A 23,689-nucleotide genomic window follows, 5' to 3' on the forward strand; every position below is an offset into this window, starting at 1 on the left:
AGCTACTAGAAACAATCAAGTTATAACACTGCTGTTAACAATTGTACTCAAGTAAGACTAACACTACTTCAACATATTTTTACTCGAGTAAAAATTAAAAATAGTTTTCCAAGAAATTAGTGGAGTAAGCGTAAATATATATTTGATAAAAAGACCAGTGAAGTACTGAGTAACTGATCATATAGCAAACATACAAAAACAGACAAAATATAAAGTTACGTGCAAGTTTTTGCAGTCTAAAGAAAACTTGCATGTTTTCTTTAGACTGCAAAGAATGTTATTCTTCCTGAATAACATTCAGGGAAAAAAAATACTTTCAAAAACACTTTTTTAATATTAAACATTACAATTAATGCTTACAGCAGGAAATATGTAGGAATAAGGTAATGTAGTACCAGCAACAATATGTAGTGTTTAGCTTTGAACTGTAGCTTTGAGTCTCAGACATTTTGGTTAAAATATGTTTATCCATCCATCCATCCATCCATTTTCTGTTCACCCTTTGTCCCTAATGGGGTCGGGAGGGTTGCTGGTGTCTATCTCCAGCTACGTTCCGGGCGGGAGGCGGGGTTCACCCTGGACAGGTCGCCAGTCTGTCGCAGGGCAACACAAAGACATACAGGACAAACAACCATTCACACACACACACACTCATCTCTAGGGAGAATTTAGATAGACCAATTAACCTAACAGTCATGTTTATTCTTTCTTAATTTAAGTAACTTGTATTGGAGAGAGTATCCAGAAATTTTACTAGCATTAGCTATTCATAATATTTAGTCAAAAAGTACATATTTTCCAAAAGGCTAGTCAAGTTAATGATCTAGTTACCGCCCACCTCTGGATTGAAGCCAGTGGTCTCAGTCCTCAAGATCCGGGGTCCTACAACGTTCTCTCTGCTTCAGCACCCCTGGCTCCAATATTAACTCATTAGCAGAGCTCTTTATAGTTGACTGCATACTGGTGAGGCAGTTTAGCCATTGAATTCAAGCCTGTAGCACAAGAGACTCTGGACTCTGGATGAATCCAGAAACCACTGGATTTAAGAGATAGACCCACACAAGGTAGAGCAGAACCTTGAGGTGGAAGGAAGTTCTGGTTTGATAGTCTGTCCAAATTGCCTTTTGTTGTAGGTGTGCATGTTGCTTGTTTGTCCTGAGCGTCTCTGTGATGACCTGTCCATGGTGTGACCCGCCTCTCGCCCAATGACCGCTGGACGCAGGACGTTGGAATATGCTTTGATCCATCCTGTCTGCACACCGATGTCCTGCTGGAAGGTGAACCTCTGGTCTCAGAGGTTTTCTCTTGTATTTCTCTCCATCCAGCCTCCCATCAACTCTGACCAGCTTCCCCATCCCTGCTGAAGAAATGCAACTTGACAAAATGACATTGCCACCCCTATGGGTCAATAATGGTACTCAGGGTGATGAGTAGTTTAATACAACAGCTTTAAATCAAAGGCAACCAGATTTTTGCTCATTTTTTTCCCTGAAGATGTTGTGACACCTACCTGGGACTCTCCCAGTTGAGCATCAGTTTTTAAAGCCGTTTCAATGACAATGATGTCTAGATTGTGGACAGAGAGAACTAACTGATGGTTTGAGTGACGGAAGCCATCTTAGCTAAAAGGGGAAAACCAGCACTGAACCAAAGGGGTGGGGGAGCTGTGTTCTCAGCTTTCAAGCAAATCTTATCCTGTTTTCAAAATAATTTCAGAGAATTCATATAATCAATCCCATCATGATTCAAGTGACCAAGGACACAACACACTCCAGACAAAAGACCCAATGAACCAAGAGAGGGACAGGCAGGTTGTTGACTTGCATGTCACCAGTGATATTTTTCAGCCACTCTGTGTAGGCAAGGTTTGTGATTATTTTGGTTTTTCTCTGTTGTTAATTTAGGTTTCTGTGTCGTTTTCAGTTAATTTCATATCTGTTGTCCTGTCTACCCCTTGATTGTTCCCAGATGTGTCTCATTTCCCTGATTACCCTCTGTGTATTTAATCCCACCTGTGTTCCTTGTTGGGTTCTTGTCTTGTCAAGCTGCCTTGTCTAGTCTACCGTCAGTTATTCATTTGTACCAGTTGCTACCAGAAGTGAGCATTAGCCTTCCGCTCATCTGTGCTGCCTGGATTTTTGGACTTTGTGCTTCTGGATTAACATTAAATCATCATTTTTTTTCATTCCAACCTGGTTCCTCAGTGTCTTCCTCACCACCTCTTCACTGCAAATCATGACAAGATCGACTGAGATGGAAAATGTCAGAAAAAATGACTGAATATGGGATTTCCAGTGGAATATCGCTAACTGGGATTGAGGGAAAATTTCTAATTTAGCCAAAATCTGAGTGCAGAAACCCAGTGTCATTTCTTCTTCACAAACTGTGAAGTGTGTTTGCGTGTGTATTTGTTGTAATGTGAACAGCAGCTGAGGGCCGAGGCGAGTCCTGTGGCCCTTCAGCAGGCATCTTGTGATGTTTTCCCTCCGTCTCCCCAGAACTCCTGCTCTGCAGCTGCAGAGCCTGGCTTGTAATGCCACTGCTGCTTCAGTTGGTCATGAAGTGAAGAGCATGATGGCATCTGATAGGCTATCAAAGTGTGTTGACGGCCGCAGCACTCTGCCTGCTGATGAGTCAGTGCCTTATCAAAGTACAGAGAGGAAAAGCCGAGCTGTGGGCTCCAGTAACGCCGCCTGGAAGGCAACGGCCATTGATTGAGAGAGCAGAGTGCCTTGGAATATTATGAAAGGCCTTTTAGTGCCCTCTGGGGAGCTGCCCTGCCCTCATATTGTGTGTTTGTGTGTGAGCACAGTGCTTCTGCCAGCACTCACAACAAATACAAATATTTTATTAGAGCGTTGGTCCATCTGCTCTGAACACTGATGACTGAGGGCTTCAGATCCAGTTTAGACGGACCAGTAAAAGGTCGAGGTTCTTGTAATTGACATCATCATGTGTCATTTTGCTTATTTATTGCATCATCATATAGTATTGGCGTTTGCTACTTTCTGCATAAATGTAACACCAGGAATACATTGGATTCTGATTATGGACAAGTTCTCAGTAACGCTGCTCTCAGTAATAATCAATCAGCTTTTATTTGTATAGCCCGTTTCAGCAACATGGCAGTTCAAAGTGCAGTCAACAATTGTGTAACTGACATTGCATCATCGTGTCATCATCAAAACAATCAATACACATCAAATAAGTTGATCAATGTTCCAAATCTACATAGGTGAGTTTTTAGGAACTTGGTGTTTCAGGAAGTTTGTTCCAGATTTCTGGTGCATAGAAGCTGAATTCTGCTGCTAGTATAATATGTTTCTGTCATCAAAAAAGCAAATATTTTAACAAGAAAAGTGGTCCATTATAATTACAATTTTAACTGAGGCAGTTTTCAAAGTACAAAAAGCTGGATGGTCCACCTGGACAACGCCAATTAACTGAAATGCTTAAAGTACCTGATCCTGGGCAGTGTTTGCTCCTCAGGATCTGTGTAAAAGCTCTCCTGTGTGGGCGGACCCAACCCCTATGGCCCTTACCTGAAGGTCAGGCCTCAGTCATCTGCTGGTTTTTTAAGATCACACCTTCTTTCTTCCAGTTGCTGGATTGTTCTTGACAGTTAATGAAATCAAGCTCTCATCTACCCATTTGTGACATACCTGTTATTCCTCTGTGTGTGACATTGACTAGTAAAACTGTCCAAGGTGTACCCCCCTTCTCACCCAATGGTCACTGAGGAAAAGCACCAAGTCAAGTCTCAAGTCTTGCTCGGCTCTCTAATACCTGAAGAGAATCCTTTTTTTCTCAGATGCATCCATGGCTGAAACATGTTAGGGAGGCTGCCAAGAGACTGACAGTAACATGGAAGGAGCTGCAGGGATTTCCAACACATACCAACTGTGTTCTACATGTGACAACAATCTCCTGTATTCTTCTACTGTCTGGATTAACGAGTAGGAGAAGCCTTTTCTTCTGAAGAAAACATCCAAACCTGGCTAAAATCTCCCAAAACATTTTAAGAGTTTGTTGGACCTAAAGTTGACCTTTTGGTATATAATCCCAAAAGTTAAGTTTGACATAAAAACATCACAGAACAAAAAAACACCAGACACACAGAGAGTAAAGTATAGTGATGGTAGAACCATGTCCTTACTTTAATTCAGATGAATATGATGTTAATTATTTAAGAGAAGAAAACTAAAGTTTAGAATGACGTAGCTGGACCCCAGAACTAAATCTTAAAGAAAACCAACTGACAGAAGAAGGCTGTGGACAAGAGATGTTCCCACAACCTGAGTTTAAAGAACTTTTACCTCTAGAATAAGATATTGTCAAGTCAAAAAGGTTTGAAATTTCTTCAATTGGTGTCTAAGTCCAGGCCTGTTGGTGCATTATGATGAGCAGAACACATCCTGGTTGAAGGTTTAGGTCTGCACATTATTAAAGGAAAGTAAACCAGCACATAATAAATGCTGACACAGCAGAGAGCCACAAGTTTAACAGCACGGATTAAATCACATGACCAGGAGAACCACTGATTCACCATCAAAACGGGGCTGCTCCACAATAACGTGGTTTCACACATATCCTCCAGAAACACTAGGAGACTCACACACTCATTAACGGGAAGAGAACATCTGAACTCTCTCCAGCTCTCTCTTCACACAATGTGAAGGACCCTCGTGAGGCCTGAACTCTGAGGCATCACTGAGTTCTCACAAAAACACACGTACCACCCACATGATATTTCTATATTTCAAAATTTCCTCTCAGCACAGATTTGCTGTGGGCTGAACGAGGCTTCCCTCTAGTGGACATTTTTCATTCCTGCTCACATCTTAGTGCAACACTCATTTCTCAGGCTGAAGAATGACTGAACTTTAAATTCAGCTGGGAAAACACACAAAGGACTTTACAATGTCTCACAGTGTTACTTAAGACAAAAACCCAACTGTAAATAGAAAAAGAATTGGATAAACATTCCTATCAGCTTTCAACAGCCTGCAGAGACACCTTTTGCAACCAACCGCTGTACAAAACATCTCTTGAGGGAGGCAACCAACCTTCTGTGCAGCCCAGACATCCGGCGGAGGAAACACATTCCAGTCAGTTGCATCCAGAAACTTCTTCTTTCAGTCATAAACTAAATTTTCTGACCAGGTGAGGGTGAGAACATAGATCGACCGGTAAATTGGGAGTCTCTCTTCACCTCTCCTCAGAGGTCACTTTGAAAATGAAAGTCATGCTGGAGAGAAGAGGCATTCTACTTGGCATCTCCCCCCACCGTCGCCTCACTACGACATCCAGTCCTGCCCTGAATATTTCCTCAGGTTGACATGATGGATAGTTTGGGATTGGCCAAATAGAACCCTCCGAGATCGGACAGCAGTAATGACATTTCTAATGTCATTGCTGGTGTTTTTGCTCTTCGGCATTGTGTTAACACCAGAGGTGGGTAGAGAACCCCCAAAAAATGTACTCAGGTTAGAGCATCAGTACTTCAACATAGTTTTACTTAAGTAAAAAAGCAGCCGTCCAAGAAATAACTGAAATAAGAGAAAAAAGTATTTGGTGAAATACTTCTTGATTGATGTTATGAAACATGAATCATTTCAAAATTGAATCATCAGAAATTAAATCATCAGACAGACCGAGCCCGGCAAAAGAAACATTTTCCCAAATCAATATCTTTCAATGTGAAACTTTAACAAAACCTGCAGGTGAGTGTCTGGTGAATTTTTGGTGGGAACAAGCTGGCTCTTCATTCAGTTAAGTTACCCTCATAGGGTGGAGTATCCAGAAATTTGACTCAAGTAAGAATAGTAATACTTAAGTCAAATTAAAACGTACAGCATAGCAAAAATACACACTATTTTCCCCCAAAACCTTATTGAAGTAAATGTAACTAAGTAAATACAAGTAATTACTGCCCAACTCTAGTTAACACACACCTGTAGGTTCAAATAAAGCAAACTACCAAAAGTCCTGCTTTGATACAATCAGTCATCAGCTGCAGCTCCGGCTTGTCCTCCCTGCTGATGAACACAAGCACGTGTAGGAGGCAAACTTTTATTTTTGTTGGATTCAGCGTTATCTGTATGATCAGTCACATCATCAGAGAACAGAGAGGTACTGCAGTAGATGAACACGCTGTTCCACACTGGAGCAGAAGCTCTGTTTCTGAATGTGGTGGGCGCAGCGTGGGAGACGAAGATGAAGGTTTTAACTCTTTGTGTTGAATTGCTCCAAACAAAAAGGTTCACAACAAAATGCAGATCTCCCTTATGGTGGCTTACAAGCAGTCTTGCTGGATGAGCTACAAGGTGACATAATGCATTCAGCATTAAAAGCAAAATTATGGACAAAAAAAATGCCTTTATTTATTCAGAACTTGAATTACGCTGTTTATGAAATGCATATGCTGTCTCATTACTATTTCTGGTATTTAGGTTATTTTCTCAAAAGGATCTCAAAACTTGACACCTAACATTTCTGGCCCCAACGCAACCACACCTTTGGGGCAACAGACTACTGGTCAATCAAACTCCGGCCTTTCCTCATTAACTGAGAAGTAGGTCACGCCGGTGTGATCACGTGACCAACCTCGCTTTAGCTTCCAAGCTGAAATTGAAGGGTTCCGCTCCTGCCGGCTTAAACAGCTATTTAAAATGTTTATTTATTTATGAAGACAAAACACCGGGTGACAAGAGTTAGCCTTTACAGTGAAGGTAGAATTAACGCCAAATTGATTTCGTTTTCACCAGCAATGTTGCCGAGTTCCAATAGAGACACTGTGAGGACCACGAGCCCTGCAGACCTGCAGCTGCTGATGAACCATCCCTCGGCTCTGTGTCTGGCCGGTTGGCCCGGTGTTAGACCCGCCACGGTCTACTACGAGGAGCCTGTTCCCTGGTCGGTTTTCAGGGTCGTGGACTGCCCCGCCGTGTTGGCGGCACCTCATCCGCTGACCCAGTCGGTAACACCTCCATATTACTTTTGCGAACATTCGAACGCAAGTAAGTTCCCTGAAGTCACGAGGTGGGCTAAAAGTAGTTTGCTAGTAACAGTGAGGTTATAAAGGTCTGTGGTTTAGTTTGTATCCAACTAAATGTGGTTTCTGTTTACACAGAGGAGAGCCGAAAGCTCCTGCTGCGCAGGTACAGCCATATTGTTCTTCCTATTCTCATAAGGAAAAGACGTGAAGGTTTATTTCTGCTCTCGGCGCAGGTCAGTTCTAGAACTGGTGAACGCTCATCGCTACCTGGCTTTGACGGACACGGAGCTGCTGCACTGGTACCTCAGTCTGTCGGCGGAGGACAGGAGCATCATACTGGGTATGACCTGGAAGCCCGGCGGGTGTACCATACCTCATCAGAAAGGCATAGCATAGCCTCTACTGTCGGTTTAGAGGATTAGCAGAAAAAACTACATTACAACCAGAGTTTGTGGACGTATTTTCTGGGTCGTCTTTGAACGTATAATTTTGGTCCCTCGAAGGTGCAGACTGTGACGCCAGATGTCGACTGCATGTAAAGTCTTATGAAGACACCTCATCATCACCATTCATACACCTGCTTTCAGAAAACAAATGATTAGTAATATTCAAAGGCAGTCTGTAAAAAGCTCAACCACGAGTTGCTCTGGCCTCACCTAGCAAAACTAGCAATAAGACAAAACACTCTCTGCAAATGTTAAGATGACAGTTGGGTTTGAATGTAGTTTTTTTACAATCCCTTTCACACATATATCATTACAATATCAACTTCTGAAAACTGTTTTTTTTACCAACATAGTGCACTAAAGTTACACACACCTGAGTTTTGGAAGTAAAACATACAACCAAAAATCACACACAACTATAGCATGTTTTCTTCAAAGTTTTCATCTGAAGGTTAACTGTCTTTGAAGGAAATAGGCCAGACACAGAGTCATCAATCGCCCAGGTCATGTGCGATGTGCTCATAGTGGAGATCTCACAGTTGCTCAAAAACGTCCCTGTTTGTCTGGTCCGTCCATATTGCTCAACTAATTAAAGTGTTATATCTGTCACACAAATCTGAGCTCGCAATGAGACAGACATGAGAGTATATGATATGAACAAGCACCTGTGATCCTGTTGAACACAGTGTTCTAATATCTTCAAACATTGGGTTGGGTTTTAAAGGTGCAGCATTGACTGGATTGGGTCATAGCTGCAGAACTCTTCTTGTTCAAACAGAAAACCTGAAGTCATATTCTCTACTTTGGTGTCCCTCAAAGTTCAATTCTTGGCCCTCTCCTTTTTTCATTGCATCCTCTCTCTTTAGGGTCAGTTTTGAGAAACCATGACATCCCTTTTCACTGTTATGCAGATGACTGTCAGATTTCTCTGCATATGAAGCCTGTCTGACCATGCTCCACCCAGCCTCTCCTGTGTGTTCCAATAGATTTTGTCTTTTTTTTTTTTCTTCTTCAGATGAGGGAGGCTTTCACTACTTCCTACAGAATCATCCTGGGTTGGCGCTTTCTCAGAGTCATGTTTATTTGAAGCGTAAGTTTGTGGATCTGTGCAGCTGATGAGAGCTTTGCCATCATCTAAACTTGCTCATTCTCTACAGCTAAACTTGGAAGTTGTGTTCACTGCACAGTTACAGCCAATCAGAACTTGTAAGTCACACGGTGAAGCAGCAAATGAAGCTGTGGGCTCCGTGGAGAAGTTATAGGTTTGTGTTGAAACTTTGTTTTCAGGTCTTCCAGACCTGGATCACAGGACTTCGGATGTGGTAATGTGGCATACCCTGGTCTTCTGATTCTGTAGCCAAACCAGGTTAATGCAGGACACTAAAGGCAACATTCAGATTTGAACTGATGATTGACCTGATTATGCAATGCGATGGCTCCCAAACCCTGGTCCTCAGGAACCAGTGCCCTGGATTAGATGTGTTTTTGTCCCAGAACATCTCATTTAAATGACTTGACCTCCTCTGCAGCCATCATGTGCTGCAGAAGCCTGTTAATCACCCTTTCATTTAAGTCAGGTGTGCACCTAAAAGATGTCGACCACATTGTTCTAATATCTCGGTCGGAACATTGGGTGGGGATTAAAGGTGACTGGTTTGGGTCATACCTGGAGGACAGAACTTTCTGTGTTCATACAAAAAACCTTAAGTCCATTTTTCCACTTCTTTACTGTGGTGTTCCTCAAGATTCAGTTCTTGGCCCTCTTCTTTGTTCCCTCCAGCTTCTCCCCTTAGGGCCAGTTTTGTGAAATTGACTCTAAAGGGAGACTGGTATGACCCAAACCGGTCTGCTGCTGCACCTTTAATGATGAGGGCTAGAAACCAAGGTCTGCCAAAGATTGGTGAAATTCCACTGAAGATGTAGAAACTATGCCTCTATAGGTAAAAAATATCAGCTATTAATACTGATATATGCATAACAGAGTGAAAAGCTATTGCCACTTTCAGCAAGTAGCAGTTGTTTTAAATTAAACAGAATTTAAGGGTGTACTCACCCCCACCACGTCTGGTCTGATTTAAATGGACCAGAGTGTGTTTCCCCTGTTGGTCTGGCTCTTTTGTGCAGAAAAACTTTCACAACTTTTTTTCTGATTTAGGTTGTAGTTGACCTGTCAGAAGGTTCATCCTTCAACTAACCAATCCAGGGTTCCCCCCTCCCTTTCACTACAGAAGCGTCTGTGCAAATGTTGAAGATGCTTCCAGGTGACACAAGGGAGAACTTGCCCAAGATGGGCTTTTCTAACAGTGTGACAAGATCTCAAAATCATCTGTGTGAACAGGCCTGTGACAACGCCATGGTCCACCAGATGGCCTACAGCCTCCCTCTCACACACACACTGAACCAGCACATGGTGAGTGGAGTGAAGAGCACGTTTTGCATGCTAAGCAGCCAAAGTTGGTAGTCAGTCAGTGCAGGATGTTTTTGTTTTGTAGGGTTCATCAATGTCTCAGCTGAACAGCAGCAGCATCAGTGCAGCTGTGCCACTCAACATGTACTTAGAAAGATCCAGACAGAGAAGCAAGCCTGAGGACTCGGCAGCATGCAGCCAGGGGGCAGCCTCCACCATCCAGGCACAGTGAGTACACATCACCACAGTTTCAGGTGTCACCACCGTGCCTCATAACTCCTTCAAGTTAAAAAAAAAGTTCTTAAATTTAACTTACTGAAACTTGCAACAATCCTGTTCCAGGCATGACTTTCAAAATGACCTGCTGTGATCATGTTAACCATGACATGTCTATTTTATCCCATCAGTTCCTCTTTCTCTCACTTTTTTATGGCAAATGAACAACTTTTTAGATTAATTTAGATTGAAGCAATTTTTTTAAATTATTAAACCGATATACAGTGAACCCTCGCTATTTTGCGGTTCACCTTTCACGGTCTCGCTGCTTCGCGGATTTGCATTGTGTTCTGCATTCTGATTGGCTAAACAGTCTGTCCGCTTCCTGTCTAATGTCAACAACATTGCGGTTAAATAGGTACACGTACGTAAAACAGTTTGCCATATTTAACATAATCGATGGTGGCATGTCGGTTTATAAGAATCTTTTTGCCCAGAAGAAAAAAGAGCGACAACAACTACCGATAACTATGTTCTTCTCTGGAAAAAGCACACCTGCACCGCGGGCTTTAGAAGAAAAAAAAAAAACCGCTACAGAGCGGAGTCAGGATGCAGCGGCTCAGTCAGAAGAGCAGTGAAATACACGTGAGTCACTATTTGTCCTACTGTACTTTGTTGATTTTTTTTCATAATCATTTTTTATTTTCTCCCGTTCTAATCCAATGGCTCAGGTCGCAGTGGGCGGGGGGTTGCTGATCTACGCAATTCGGGCACGGAAATCCGCCTTCAGTTCGTATTAAAATTATTATTTTACAGTACAGTAGTTATTTGTAAAAAAAAAAAAAAATGTTTATACAGTACATTTTATTTGTTTAACAAATGTTTGGGCCTGTAAAGAGGTTTTGTTCTTTGGTTTCAATGTATTATGGAGTATTTTATTGTATAATAATTGTAAAAAAAAAAAGGTTTCTACTTTGCGGATTTTGCCTATCGCGGGTTCTTTTTGGAACGTAACCCCCGTGAAAAACGAGGGTTCACTGTATTTCTTTCTGCTGGTTTTCACAGAGGATGTGACATTTTAACAAAAATGTGGACTAGGTTTTCAAAGCCATTGAAGATATGGTATAATTTCAGAGTAGGAGATGAATTCTGGCTGAATGGAGCCGTTACATGTTTTCATATTACAGGTCAGAGTGTCTAGTGGAAAACAGCGGGTCCTCACAGCAGCCAAGAGTGGACGCCATGAAGCTCACGCAGCGTTCAGGGGTGGACACCAGCCACACAGTGCAGATCCAGCAGGCTCCTCCTCCTGAAGGTCCTGCAGGAGAAAATATTGTGCTCAGTGGCAAGAAAACAGCAGTCAGTCAAGTGGAGATCAGACAGAGCTCTGAAGATGAAAGGGGTCAGTTCAACTTCCCCATCAAGGATGATAGGGGCAGCCTAGTGTGCTTGGCAGGCAACGGTGTGACACTGCAGAATGCTGGTGCTCAGATCCAGCTGGGCGACCCTCCAGCAGACAACAGGCTGAAGAGCACTGCAGAGAAGTTTACCTCCACCTCTCCCTGTGCACCCAGCTATGACACTGCAGTGAATACTGATGTAGAGAGCTGCACAGCAAAGCAGACCCAAACTGAAGGTCCAAACACATCCGAACATAATGTCATGACTGAGCTTCATATGTCCGATCTGGACTACCTGGCTGATGTAAGGTTGGAACCTCATGTTGGTTAGGACTGCTGTAGATAGTTTCTCACCTTCTCTTTCCTTTCAGGAGTTGATCAAACTCCAGATGATTCAAGAGCACAAGGAGCCAAAGAAGAAGAACAAAAGGTAATGTGTAGGAGCAAGAACTGGTGGTCCCAAATGCCTATTGTGTGGCAGAAGGTGTTAGAAAGATGATGTGACACTGAAAGCATTCTAAACCCAGTAGTTGTGGACCACCAACAGTGGCCTGCCGGTGGTCCACTGACAGGCCACTGTGTTTTTTGTATTAAAGTGGATAGATCATGCTTTTAAATCCTTGCTTTTCACATGTAAATAATTAACTTATGATCTATTTAAAGTAGAACTTAAACGCGTTGGTCTGAATTCCTTGTTACTGGAGCGCCACAGACCCCCCCGTTTATCCCGGTTCTGTTCCCCATACCCTTGTAAGAGCAACTCTTTTTAAATGAAAAAAAGAGAATCCAAGAGCCAATACTTGTTGGCTCTTGGATTATGAGCCCTGCCATAATCCAAGAGCACACATTTTCAGTATGAAAGCAGGATTTCATGTCTTTTGTTCTCAAAACTTTTAATACTTTTGCTTACATTTTTATTTTGAAAGCAGGACTTCATATCTATCCTCTCAAAACTTGTAATGCTTGTACTCAAAAGGAAGGGTGAGGAAAACTAAACATAGAGACTGCTGATTATTAGGTGGAGAACAATAGGTACCTCCTGCAAGGCAATACACTGCTCTCCTGAGCATTGCTATTGCAGGTCCCAGTTGATGCCTGTTTCCCTGAATGTATGTTCCAGCCCTGACAGTGTGTCAGCTGCTCCTAGAATGGACTGCGGCTGTAAGCAGCGCGCCCAGCAGGCAGAGCTGACCCTGCTCACCCTGCACTATGAGCTGTGCAGGCAGCACGTCTGGAGGCTCTACTACACGTCCGCTGAGGGACACCTGTCCACGGCAATGTGAGGAACCCGTAGGGCAATTAATCTCGTTTTGTTTGCACTAAAAGCTTTCTAGAAAAATCCATCACGTCTTTGCAGAGCTGAAGACCCACCACCAAACGTTGTGGAGATCCTGCAGAAGTTGGAAACTGACTATAACCTGACGAAGAACCAGATCCTGGCGGGGGTTCCTCTGGAGCAGCTGAATCCTCTGTGTGTGGAGTCTGAGAAGATCACGGCAGGAGCATGTTATGTCCCTGAACAGGTGGGAGGTTACCCACCACTCCCACCCAAGAGCCCAGATGTCTGGGCTTTGAGAACCTTCCACAGTAACTCTTTCTTTGCTTAGATCCTTGGTGGCCTGCTGGGAAAGACTCCTTCTTGGTAAGTAGACACACATTGATGGAGTTCCAGTTCAACTCCAACAATGAGATGCTGCAAACTTAATTAGGAAGTCAGTTGAATTATTTCTTCATGATTGGAGTAAAAAGACCCTGTGTGAGGCAGATGTTTGTACAAGGCCTCTTACATGGTGAGCTAATAATGTCCATAAAGGAAAAATGGCAGGTGATGATTTTCTAGTGAGCTTCTCAAAAACACCTCGTCATGGAGACGGTGTAGTCTGGGGCTAAAGCGATACTTCAGATAACTTGTGATTAATTGATGACAGAAATAATCGTCAACTAATTTAGTAATTGATTTATTAGCGTATAAAGATTCCAATAAAAAGTAATTTGTTTGAAGAACGCTATTATCAGAGCAGTAATTAGGCCAAAGCTGTATTAAAAATATATTTTTCATTAAAAACAAGCAAAATAAAAACTTAATCATAATCACCAGATCAGCACTAAATTGAGCAGAAAGGGCTGAGCTTTTTACATGTTGACGTTGGAAGGATTTGATCAAGTGTTTGCTATTTTTAAAATAAGATTAATCATCAGGATAATCAATAGAATAATTGATTAATAATGATCATTAGTTGCAGCTAGGACTTCACAATATAAGGCCACGTCATCGTACGATGTGTGCAATATTCATACACTGAAAGACGCAAAGACTGTTTGGAGTGCAATACTTGTTGGCTAATATATTCGGTGCACCTCTCTGATGCTAAGTTCCACCCAGGGGACACAGAAGCATGTAGGAGCTGGAGACAGCGGAGGTCCTGATGGGGACAGACAGAGCTGCCAGGTGTGATTACAGCACACACTACAATGTGCTCCATGCAGCAGCAGCTAATCCCCAACTACTGTCTCTTTCCCCTCCAGAAACCCAAACTGCTCCACAAGGAAGATGAAGAGGATAAGAGAGCTGCAGCTCTTGTACCAAAAGAGCGATTGGTTAAGCAAATGGGTGAGCAGAACCTTTGCACGGCTGATAGAACCACAACTGTAGCTGAATGTTCTTCTGTTTTTGTGCCGCGCAGGCTTTGAGGAGGTGAGCTTTAGTGAGGCGTGGTACGATGCTGAGGAGGACCTGCAGTTGCCAGGACCGGCAGTAGACACGGCCGACAGTAGGTCATTAGCCACAGCTACTCAAACATCATCCATGTTTCATCCGTTTGAATTATGTTTGTGTGTGTTGACAGGTGACAGATCAGTCAGTGGTGAGAGCAGCAGCTCAGTACTCTATGTATCCAACCTGCCTGGTCATGTGACACAGGTTAGTTTGGTTACACGTGCTACTTACTGCTCTAACATCATCAAATGTGGGAACGTGGACGATTTTGGTTAAATCAGTGGTTCCCAAAGATTTTCTGGGCCCCCTTATGGATTACAATAAAATCCCCCCTGAAAAAAACAAAATCAACTGGGCACACCTATCGTTCAATCAGACTTAAACCTATACACATATTTTGTTTTCAAACTCCACTGAAGTTTATTTTACACTTCAGGTTGCAACAAAACACACTACAAACCATCTTTACAGTGAAACACTTTTGTGTAATTTTTCTTTTCATTCATCCATAACCCAGGGGCACCTTATAGGGGGGAAAGGTTATGACATTTCCAAGGGCCCCTGACCAACAGGGGGCTCTTCACAATTTATTTATTTTTTGTTCGTAGAAATAAAAATAAAAAATTGGGGCTGTATCAATTACAAAATTAATCGTATTGTATTTTCAAAGATTGTTTTTAGCAGTAAAAATTAAATGGTACTCCTCCCAGACCAAAATCACACATCCATATTTGCCCTGAATCCCCCTGGATCTGCATGAAATGGTTCGTTCCTGCTTGGAGTGCTTGGCGGTGTTCAGCAGCAGTCAGTAGAAAACAAGAACGACTGTGGCTGATACTATGCTGCTAAGAAAAATAATAGTCAGGTTTAAAAATAAAATAAAATAGAGAGGGAGAGAGAGAGAGAAAAAGGCAAGAGTGTCAATTTATAACCCAATTTTTCTCTGAGAGGTGAGTGGACTGTGAGATTATCCACCATTCAGCATAGTTAGCTTAGTTACAGACTACTGTTTGCCTCCATTTCACTAGCATCTAATGAATTAAGGGAAAAAAAACCAAGATATTCATACATTTAACTTGTCCCTGTACCTTTTACCACTTAACAACAGATGAGTCAGTCAGCAGCAGCTCTAGTCCCTCCTGACCCGTCCTCTCCTAAGTGAAATTAAAGCTGCAGGATGTAACTTTTATAAAAGAAAATGTAAAAAATTTTCACATATTTGTTAAAACTGCCATTATGTTGTGACAGTATGGTAAGAGAGATCATCTGTGAAAAAATCTATTTCTTCTGCTTTCTCAAAGTGGTAGAAACAACCAGTAGAAACAACTCTCCAGGCAGGAGAGTTTTAGTGCTGTCAATCACAATCTCATGTGGCTGCTCATCCTTTCTCCCCCTTGCTCTGTGCTATGCTGCAGCTAGCATAGCCTGTTGTAAATGTTTAGTCTAGTTAGCATAGCTACCAGTGACGGCAGATAAACGATTTTCCTGTAATATGTTGCTTCTCCACTATTAGCACATTTAGAAATGAGTGAATGAAGTTGATTGACAGCACTAAGACCCTCCTCTTGGTTCTGATTGGTTGTTTTGGTTGGAACGTTGCATTACTTTAGCCAGTAATGGTAGCTCAGGGAGGAGGTGAAGGAGATTGATTGTTTTCAGATTTCTGTCTCATAACAAATTGGCACAAAATTGTGACAGTTTTAACAAATATGGAGAAAACATATTTTTTATTAAAGTTCTATACTGCAGCTTGAATAAAATGCAACTACATAGCATTTTTTGAGAAGTCTGGATTGCTTTATGTGTATTTTGGATGTTGCCTATGACTGTTTCTCAAGGGGAGAGACATTTCAGTAATGTAAAACTAATAGAAAAAATTAAGCAACCTACTTGCATACTGTATGCGAACTGTTGGATGTAAAATTCACGAGCAGTAAATATTGTGCTAGTTATCAGTATTGGACCAAAAAAAGCAAGGCAGTTGCAAGCCTTTAAAATTGTGACACTTTTGATAGGTCAGATAGACTCAAAAAATTGTAACAGCAGCTGTGTGAGGGGGCCCCAATTTAATTTTGTGTCAGGGGGCCCAAGATTCCTGGCAGCGCCCCTGTCCATACCGCTTCCCACGCCCCCCCTTCAAAGGCACTGTGCCCCCCCTAGAGAGCGCGCCCCACACTTTGGGAACCACTGGGTTAAATGATCATTTTGAAAACCCCAGTGAGTTGTACATCGTTGTAATGGCCAGCAGAGGGCAGTACATGACCTCTGCTGGTCATGTACTGATGAAGCTGATTAGAAATGAAGCTGATTAGAAATGACATCATGTACAGAGCTGGCAGCCTTAACGGTTTATAGCAGAAAGATATAGAGGCCCCATTTAGACTTCTTCATAAATATTCTAGTCATTATTGATATAGGCGTCTTTATCACATTGGTGGAAAGAAAAAAATAAACAAGGAACAAATGAATAGCTAGAGGTCAACATTTCCTGTTATTCTGTATCACAATGAAACAAACTGCTACAATGTTCTGGAATAGCAGAACATTAGTGTCCCAAAATGTTAGTGCTTCCACCTCATTTTTTAAAGAACTCCAACATGTGAAACTAAGAATCCCTTTTAAAAATGCTTTAGTTTTACTGAACACTAAAATATTTATCACATATAAAAGTACAACAAAACCTAAAAGTGTGTACGGTACTTTCACAATAATCATGACCTTTGTTCGTTTTTATTTTTCCATCTCACAAAAGTCAGTGTTGCGTTCATGTTCCTGCAACTACAGCTGCTCAGCCGCTTCCCTTTAACCAAGATTGACAGAAATAATAATGCACTGCAATAATATTCATGTCCACAGTGTTATGTTGAGATACTGTATAGTGCAGCACTCCAGAGTCTGTTTTGTTTAGAAAGTCTGTCTTTTTCTTTTAAAACATTAGCTGACAATAGCTGCATTTCTATTGACCATATTTTGCCTAATGGAAGCACAGCAAATTTGAAAAACTCAAATTTTTGGATGGAAAAACATTTAGTGTAGGATGGTTTTTTTGTGTTTTGCCTTGTGCCTTAATGAAATTTGATTTATTTCACAAAATGGGAACACGTTACATGAATAGCCAGATGTTACTACTGACACAAACCACAAAGAGGACGACAGGAAGTGATGGGAGGCTTGTGGTTCACTATGTTTTTACATTATTTATTGCGTAAACAGACTCATTCACAACAGATTTTAATTGTGTTCCTTATTTAGTGGGAACACCGGAATTTTTTTTGACATCAGCTGAATATCGACAAAGTTTTGAGCACATTTGCCATGGAAATGCAGAGAGGGGTTCACAAATGAGTGATAATGTAGCTATTTAAACAGTACGAATTGTCAAAATAACAATTTATTTGGATTTTCTTGTTAATGTTGGAGTCATTGGGTGTTGCTTTAAGAAGCAAGATGGAGATTGGCGTCACTGTGAGTGACATGGCTTACCACCCAACAATGTTGGATCCTTTTAGCTTCTGAATCAGACCTGGCTATTTTCAGTTTGTGATGATGCATACATTTTTGGGAGAAACGTTTGCTCATCTGTCCTGCATGTAAAAACCCAGCCACATCATAGTTTTCACAGGTATTTGACTAAAGAGCCTGAAACATGTTTCAGAGTGACGTGAGGCAGTTGTTTGAGAATTTCCAGCCAACAGAAGTCAGTATCTTCCCCTCAAAGAACGGCGTGAGGTGAGCTGCTGTCCCTCATCACTTTTCACTGGATCAGTTCAGCTGTCTGGAAGGTTCCAGGATTTACTCATGGAGGTTCTGTCTCTGGCCGGTGCTCTAGAGTTGCCATAGTGATGGTGGATGGCCCAGAGGTGGCTAAAGCTGCAGTCAGAGAGCTCAATGGTCTTCGACTGCACAGCCGTACCATACACATCAGGCACCTGAGTGGAGCCGCTGTTGGGGGCCACACACCTGGCGCCACCTGGGGGTCCATGGCCCCAGAGGATGCTGACACCAACTGGAGGCTCACTGAGAAAAAGGTAGGGTTCTGATGGATTCCTTCATGCTTTAATCCTTTAAACTCCACTATGTGTTGTATACAGGTATAAAGGAATATAGCAAATCTAGGAAGCAGAGTGTATTCCTAAGCCTGTTGCCATGGGGACACTACCATGCTTCTGGGTCTACACACATCTGGAGAAAGCCAAATGTCCTCACTAGGACTGGTTTTATTTCCTGACCGCAATACTGAGATTTAGACTTTATTATTACACAAAGACACAAAAGTGAATTTGGTAATGAAATGTTGTTGCTTGGCTACCGGAGTACACAGAAAAAAGTGTGATCATATATACATATATGCATATATACATACATACATACAAGAGTAACTGGTGCAGGTGTAAATAACAATAAAAAAACTAGAATAAATACAGGTAAAAGCCAGTAAATTAGAATATTTTGAAAAACTTGATTTATTTCAGTAATTACATTCAAAAGGTGTAACTTGTACATTATATTTATTCATTGCACACAGACTGATGCATTCAAATGTTTATTTCATTTAATTTTGATGATTTGAAGTGGCAACAAATGAAAATCCAAAATTCCGTGTCACAAAATTAGAATATTACTTAAGGCTAATACAAAAAAGGGATTTTTTAGAAATGTTGGCCAACTGAAAAGTATGAAAATGAAAAATATGAGCATGTACAATACTCAATACTTGGTTGGAGCTCCTTTTGCCTCAATTACTGCATTAATGCGGCGTGGCATGGAGTCGATGAGTTTCTGGCACTGCTCAGGTGTTATGAGAGCCCAGGTTGCTCTGATAGTGGCCTTCAACTCTTCTGCGTTTTTGGGTCTGGCATTCTGCATCTTCCTTTTCACAATACCCCACAGATTTTCTATGGGGCTAAGGTCAGGGGAGTTGGCTGGCCAATTTAGAACAGAAATACCATGGTCCGTAAACGAGGCACGGGTAGATTTTGCGCTGTGTGCAGGCGCCAAGTCCTGTTGGAACCTGAAATCTCCATCTCCATAGAGCAGGTCAGCAGCAGGAAGCATGAAGTGCTCTAAAACTTGCTGGTAGACGGCTGCGTTGACCCTGGATCTCAGGAAACAGAGTGGACCGACACCAGCAGATGACATGGCACCCCAAACCATCACTGATGGTGGAAACTTTACACTAGACTTCAGGCAACGTGGATCCTGTGCCTCTCCTGTCTTCCTCCAGACTCTGGGACCTCGATTTCCAAAGGAAATGCAAAATTTGCTTTCGTCAGAAAACATAACTTTGGACCACTCAGCAGCTGTCCAGCTCTTTTTTTTTTCCTTAGCCCAGGTGAGACGCTTTTCGCGCTGTTTCTTGGTCAACAGTGGCTTGACACGAGGTATGCGGCAGTTGAAACCCATGTCTTTCAAGCGTCTCTTGGTGGTGGATCTTGAAGCACTGACTCCAGCAGCTGTCCACTCCTTGTGAATCTCCCCCACAGTTTTGAATGGTTTTTTTTTCACAATCTTGACTAGGGCGCGGTGATCCCTATCGCTTGTACACTTTTTCTGACCACAGTTTTTCCTTCCCTTTGCCTCTCTATTAATGTGTTTGGACACAGAGCTCTGAGAACAGCCAGCCTCTTCAGCAATAACCTTTTGTGTCTTTCCCTCCTTGTGCAATGTGTCGATGGTCGCCTTTTGGACAGCTGTCAAATCTGAAGTCTTCCCCATGTTTGTGTAGGCTTCAGAACTGGACTGAGAGACCATTTAAAGCCCTTTGCAGGTGTTTTGAGTTAATCAGCTGATTAGTTTGTGGCACCAGGTGTCTTCAAAATTTAACCCTTACACAATATTCTAATTTTGTGACACACGAAATTTTGGATTTTCATTTGTTGCCACTTCAAATCATCAAAATTAAATGAAATAAATATTTGAATGCATCAGTCTGTGTGCAATGAATAAATATGATGTACAAGTTACACCTTTTGAATGCAATTACTGAAATAAATCAAGTTTTTCAAAATATTCTAATTTACTGGCTTTTACCTGTACTATACATCGTTAAAATATGAGGCAACAATAAAAGTAAGATTGAACTGTTAAGACATCCAGTAAAGATATTGCACTTGGCATTTTCAGGCAGTCTGAGAAGATCACATTGAACAGCTGGATCTACTGAGGATCACACCACAGGATTTATTAGAGCAACTAAAGCCCACAGCAGCAAACTCAGGATTGCTTTGTGTGAAAACTCAGGGTTGCTTTGTTGCACAGAGCATTGTTAGTTCCTATGCAGACATATACCAGCAGGTGGCAGTAATGAATATTCAGAGTTCTGTTCTGGTCTGCTTTGCCATGAAATAAGAGACTAAGGTTTAAAATGGTTCAAGGGGCAGCGTTATGTAAAACCAACTTTTAGCTCTACATCATGTTATGTTATTCAAAAACATATCTGCAGTGCTGCTGCGATTCTTTCATGCATGTTTGCGAAAGATCAGAATGCAAACAGCGCTGCACACAAACTTCATTGCATTTTGTCCATGATGACGTTGAGGAGTGTTTCACTTATTTGTTGTTGTTAAACCAGTTGTTCTCATTTTTAAACTGTAAACCTGACGAGGATCCAGGCTGGATCACATATGCAGGCTCTCCTTTGCTCGTCTGTAGGTTGCTATGACAACCAGTGTAAAACTGTATTCGTATCAGAAAGGGGTTTCTATGTAGATGAGAAAACAATCCACTTTGGCATGGAAGACTTCAGATCTGAATGATTTCCAGCAGAGAATCTATTCTTGTTTCTGCTTTCACTTCAACCTTCAGCACTTTGACTCTGTTACTGGTTTTTATATGTCACAGTTCTGTTCTTATGTCTTAGATATGAAACCTGCACAATTTTTCTCCAGCACCTTTCATTGGGTTTACAGGGCCAATGAAAATGGTGAATGGAGTATAGATGCATCGATCTGATATTAATATTTGTATTGGCCTCGATATTGGGGAAAACATGCTAGACTAGGTATTGACAATGTGCCCGGTCCATAAAGGCAGCTCTATTTAGTCTAATTCTATGCTTTGTGCTCTGAGCAGCATCATGCTTTATTATTATCATTATTATTCAGAACTCCTAATTGCACTTTCTTGGATCGGTATTGGCCTCTGAGACATCAGGTATCTGTATCGTATTGGAAGTGAAAAGTGGACCGATGCATCTATAAGATGGATAAAACAATTAGACATTCTGAAATAATATCTCGGTTTTATCAGTATTTCTAGCTTAGCTGTAATATTATTCTGCCTTAAATTCACCTTCATCGTTCTGTCTGCCCAGCTGGTAAACCCAGCGGTCCTCAGCTCCAGCATCCAAACCAGGAAGGTGGTGAGCATCTTTCCCACCGCCAAGGGGACCTGCGTACCTCAGCACTTCGGCACCATGGGCGGCCTGGACTCGCTGATGGCCGAGCTCACCCAGCTCCACCCCCATGTCGACCGCCAGACAATCCTGGATGCTCTGATGGAGCTGAAGGCCACACACCAGGGGGTCCTGGCCAGCCTGCCCCTCAGCACCATCAGAGACATGACCTCTGCCCTGCTGACCAAATCGCCTACTGCCACGCAGAACTAAGTGGAAAAGACTGTGCACCTCTGTTCAAGTTGTATTTATTTCCAAATTAGCAGCAACTCTCCATTTTTATTTGAAGTTCATTTCCAGCGTTCATGGGAAATGCTGCGTCTTCATCTTCTGTTGGGTTGCTGCTCTTCACCAGTTAACTGATGGATGTTTGGACCTAATGTTTAGATGTTTGTTCTTATAAAAAGCTCACCCAATGAACAATATTCTGTCTGAAATGTATTTATTTTTTTGCTGGTTGGTTAGAGTATTTTTTAGACCGATAAACTTTGAATTATTTATTTAAAACCTAGGACTTAGAAAGGAAAAACCACAAAAATGCCTAAAAGTCAGAAGTTTGTTATATCAAACTTAAATATTAGTATTGATGTCAGCGATACAGACCCCACATTTACTGGATTGATACCACAATATGCAGCATAGAACAACTCTGGTATGTTGAAGGTTTATGAAACTATTGTAGTATTAAGAACAATCAGAGAATTAGTTTTTTCTTTTTACCATTTAACAATGTTTGCTACTTTTGATGTAGCTTAAGAAATTATTGTTCCTGGAATACAACATACCACCATAGATAATAACTGAGTGTTATTTTCCTCTAGTTCTACATTTACTGTAACAAAAAGGATGAAAAAAAGAAGTTTGACTTAAATGTTTTATATTCTATCAGTACAGTCTTGGGTTGGATTTCAGTTTGGTTTTTTGGGGGTTTTTTTCTTCATGCAAACCGAACACTTTAAATTCATTTCAAAAATACTTTATTAATCCCAAATGGATGCTGTTGTAACTAATTAATTTAGATTCTTCAAAGAGTTATTTGAAGATCGTGATGGCTGCTGGCAGGAAAAATCTCTTCTTGTTTCAGGTTTCCGATATGCTTTTTTTCCGAGCTCCAGCGAATGCAGCATAATCCCTAAAGTGGAGGAGGCGGGGATTCCAGCAGGGACGTAAACTGGACTGGGAGAGCGGATCATTAAAAGTCCGGAGAGGAACACCGCGGTTGTTTTGGAATATTGTTTTGGTGGACATCTGCTGAGCTCGGCTCGGCTCTGACGTCATCCCATCCTCGCTTTGCCGCTTCTCTGAGCCTCGGCAGTGCCATGTAATCGTAAGGGACGTTTGGGAGCTGCTGTCATTTGTGTAGGTTTTGTCTGGAGGGGTCAGGTCAGGGAAGTGCAGAGGCGTCCAAGCAGAAATCTGAGCTGCAGGAGCGGATCGGAGGAACGAATCGCCCCGGAGCCAGAGCGCTGCCTGCCGGGAGGATGATCCGAGGAGACCCCGGCGACGCGGTCGAGGTCCGCACAGATAACCGGAGCGGAGTCAAATGGGAGGTCTGATGGGAAACTAGACACGTCGGCGCGTGTTTTGGTGTGTGAGGGTGTGCTTGTGTGTGTATGTGTTGAGAAGAAAACTAGAAATCTAGAAGCTGACTGGCGGCAACGTGACACCATGTGGAGCCCGGGAAGAGCCGCTCTGTGCTGGATGCTGCTGGAGACGTTTCTGCGCTCTGCTGGAGGTAAGACTGGAGCGAACAGTAGGCAGCCAGTCGGTCTGCTCTGTAGAACCAAAACACACTTACAACCCGAACTAGTCAGAACCACGGCTGGGTTCAACTTCGAATTATTTACCTGAAACCCAGAACTTGTTGCTGATGGGATGTGAAGCGTGGAAACGGAAGATCAATTAGACTTTGAATTTCTATTTTACTAAGCATGTCCGATTCTTCAGTCCTTCTCAGTAAACAGTCATTATCAATATAACATTGTTTGCATAACCAGCTTTCCATCAGATTGAAGTCTGAATTCCTAAACGTTATAACTTTAGTCAGAAGAAAAAGAAAAAGACTTTTCCAGTGGTATGGCTACTTTTGTCCAGGTTCTTGGCTCTTATTGTGG

The 23,689-nt window shown here is 42.0% G+C and overlaps 2 protein-coding genes across 4 annotated transcripts in view; both read left to right on the forward strand.

Annotated features, from left to right (window-relative positions):
* The first annotated feature begins 6,703 nt into the window (after positions 1 to 6,703).
* On the forward strand, positions 6,704 to 22,000 carry rbm44 (RNA binding motif protein 44). Of its 3 annotated transcripts, XM_023336519.1 has the most exons (20): positions 6,704 to 7,019; positions 7,133 to 7,160; positions 7,231 to 7,337; positions 8,459 to 8,533; positions 8,601 to 8,649; positions 8,731 to 8,765; positions 9,672 to 9,853; positions 9,936 to 10,078; positions 11,254 to 11,770; positions 11,838 to 11,896; positions 12,587 to 12,745; positions 12,824 to 12,989; positions 13,074 to 13,108; positions 13,840 to 13,915; positions 13,993 to 14,077; positions 14,151 to 14,237; positions 14,313 to 14,386; positions 17,838 to 17,911; positions 18,012 to 18,210; positions 21,495 to 22,000. In XM_023336519.1, the coding sequence occupies exons 1-20, from the start codon at positions 6,770 to 6,772 to the stop codon at positions 21,786 to 21,788; spliced, it is 2,694 nt and encodes an 897-aa protein (XP_023192287.1). In that variant the 5' UTR covers positions 6,704 to 6,769; the 3' UTR covers positions 21,789 to 22,000. The 3 variants fall into 3 exon arrangements, with proteins under 3 accessions (XP_023192287.1, XP_023192288.1, XP_023192289.1); XM_023336521.1 differs by having other exon boundaries at positions 6,929 to 7,160; positions 7,236 to 7,337; XM_023336520.1 differs by lacking the exons at positions 8,459 to 8,533; positions 8,601 to 8,649; positions 8,731 to 8,765.
* Positions 22,001 to 22,649: 649 nt separating this feature from the next.
* Positions 22,650 to 23,689, forward strand: part of itgb5 (integrin subunit beta 5) — a 53,410-nt gene continuing 52,370 nt past the window's right edge. The window contains exon 1 of the mRNA XM_005805289.2: positions 22,650 to 23,310. Within this exon, the coding sequence (XP_005805346.1) occupies positions 23,244 to 23,310 (67 nt within the window). The 5' untranslated portion in view covers positions 22,650 to 23,243. The remainder of the gene's footprint in view (positions 23,311 to 23,689) is intronic.

The sequence above is a fragment of the Xiphophorus maculatus genome, chromosome 7 (genome assembly GCF_002775205.1).
Source record: "Xiphophorus maculatus strain JP 163 A chromosome 7, X_maculatus-5.0-male, whole genome shotgun sequence".
NCBI lineage: Eukaryota > Metazoa > Chordata > Actinopteri > Cyprinodontiformes > Poeciliidae > Xiphophorus > Xiphophorus maculatus.

Excerpts from the sequence above, each read along its gene's own strand:
- rbm44 (XM_023336519.1), top strand. The coding sequence starts at position 6,770 with ATGTTGCCGAGTTCCAATAGAGACACTGTGAGGACCACGAGCCCTGCA. Across the intron at positions 8,766-9,671 it reads ATCACAGGACTTCGGATGTG|AAGCGTCTGTGCAAATGTTG; the intron begins GTAATGTGGCAT and ends CTTTCACTACAG. Across the intron at positions 17,912-18,011 it reads CCCTCAAAGAACGGCGTGAG|AGTTGCCATAGTGATGGTGG; the intron begins GTGAGCTGCTGT and ends CCGGTGCTCTAG.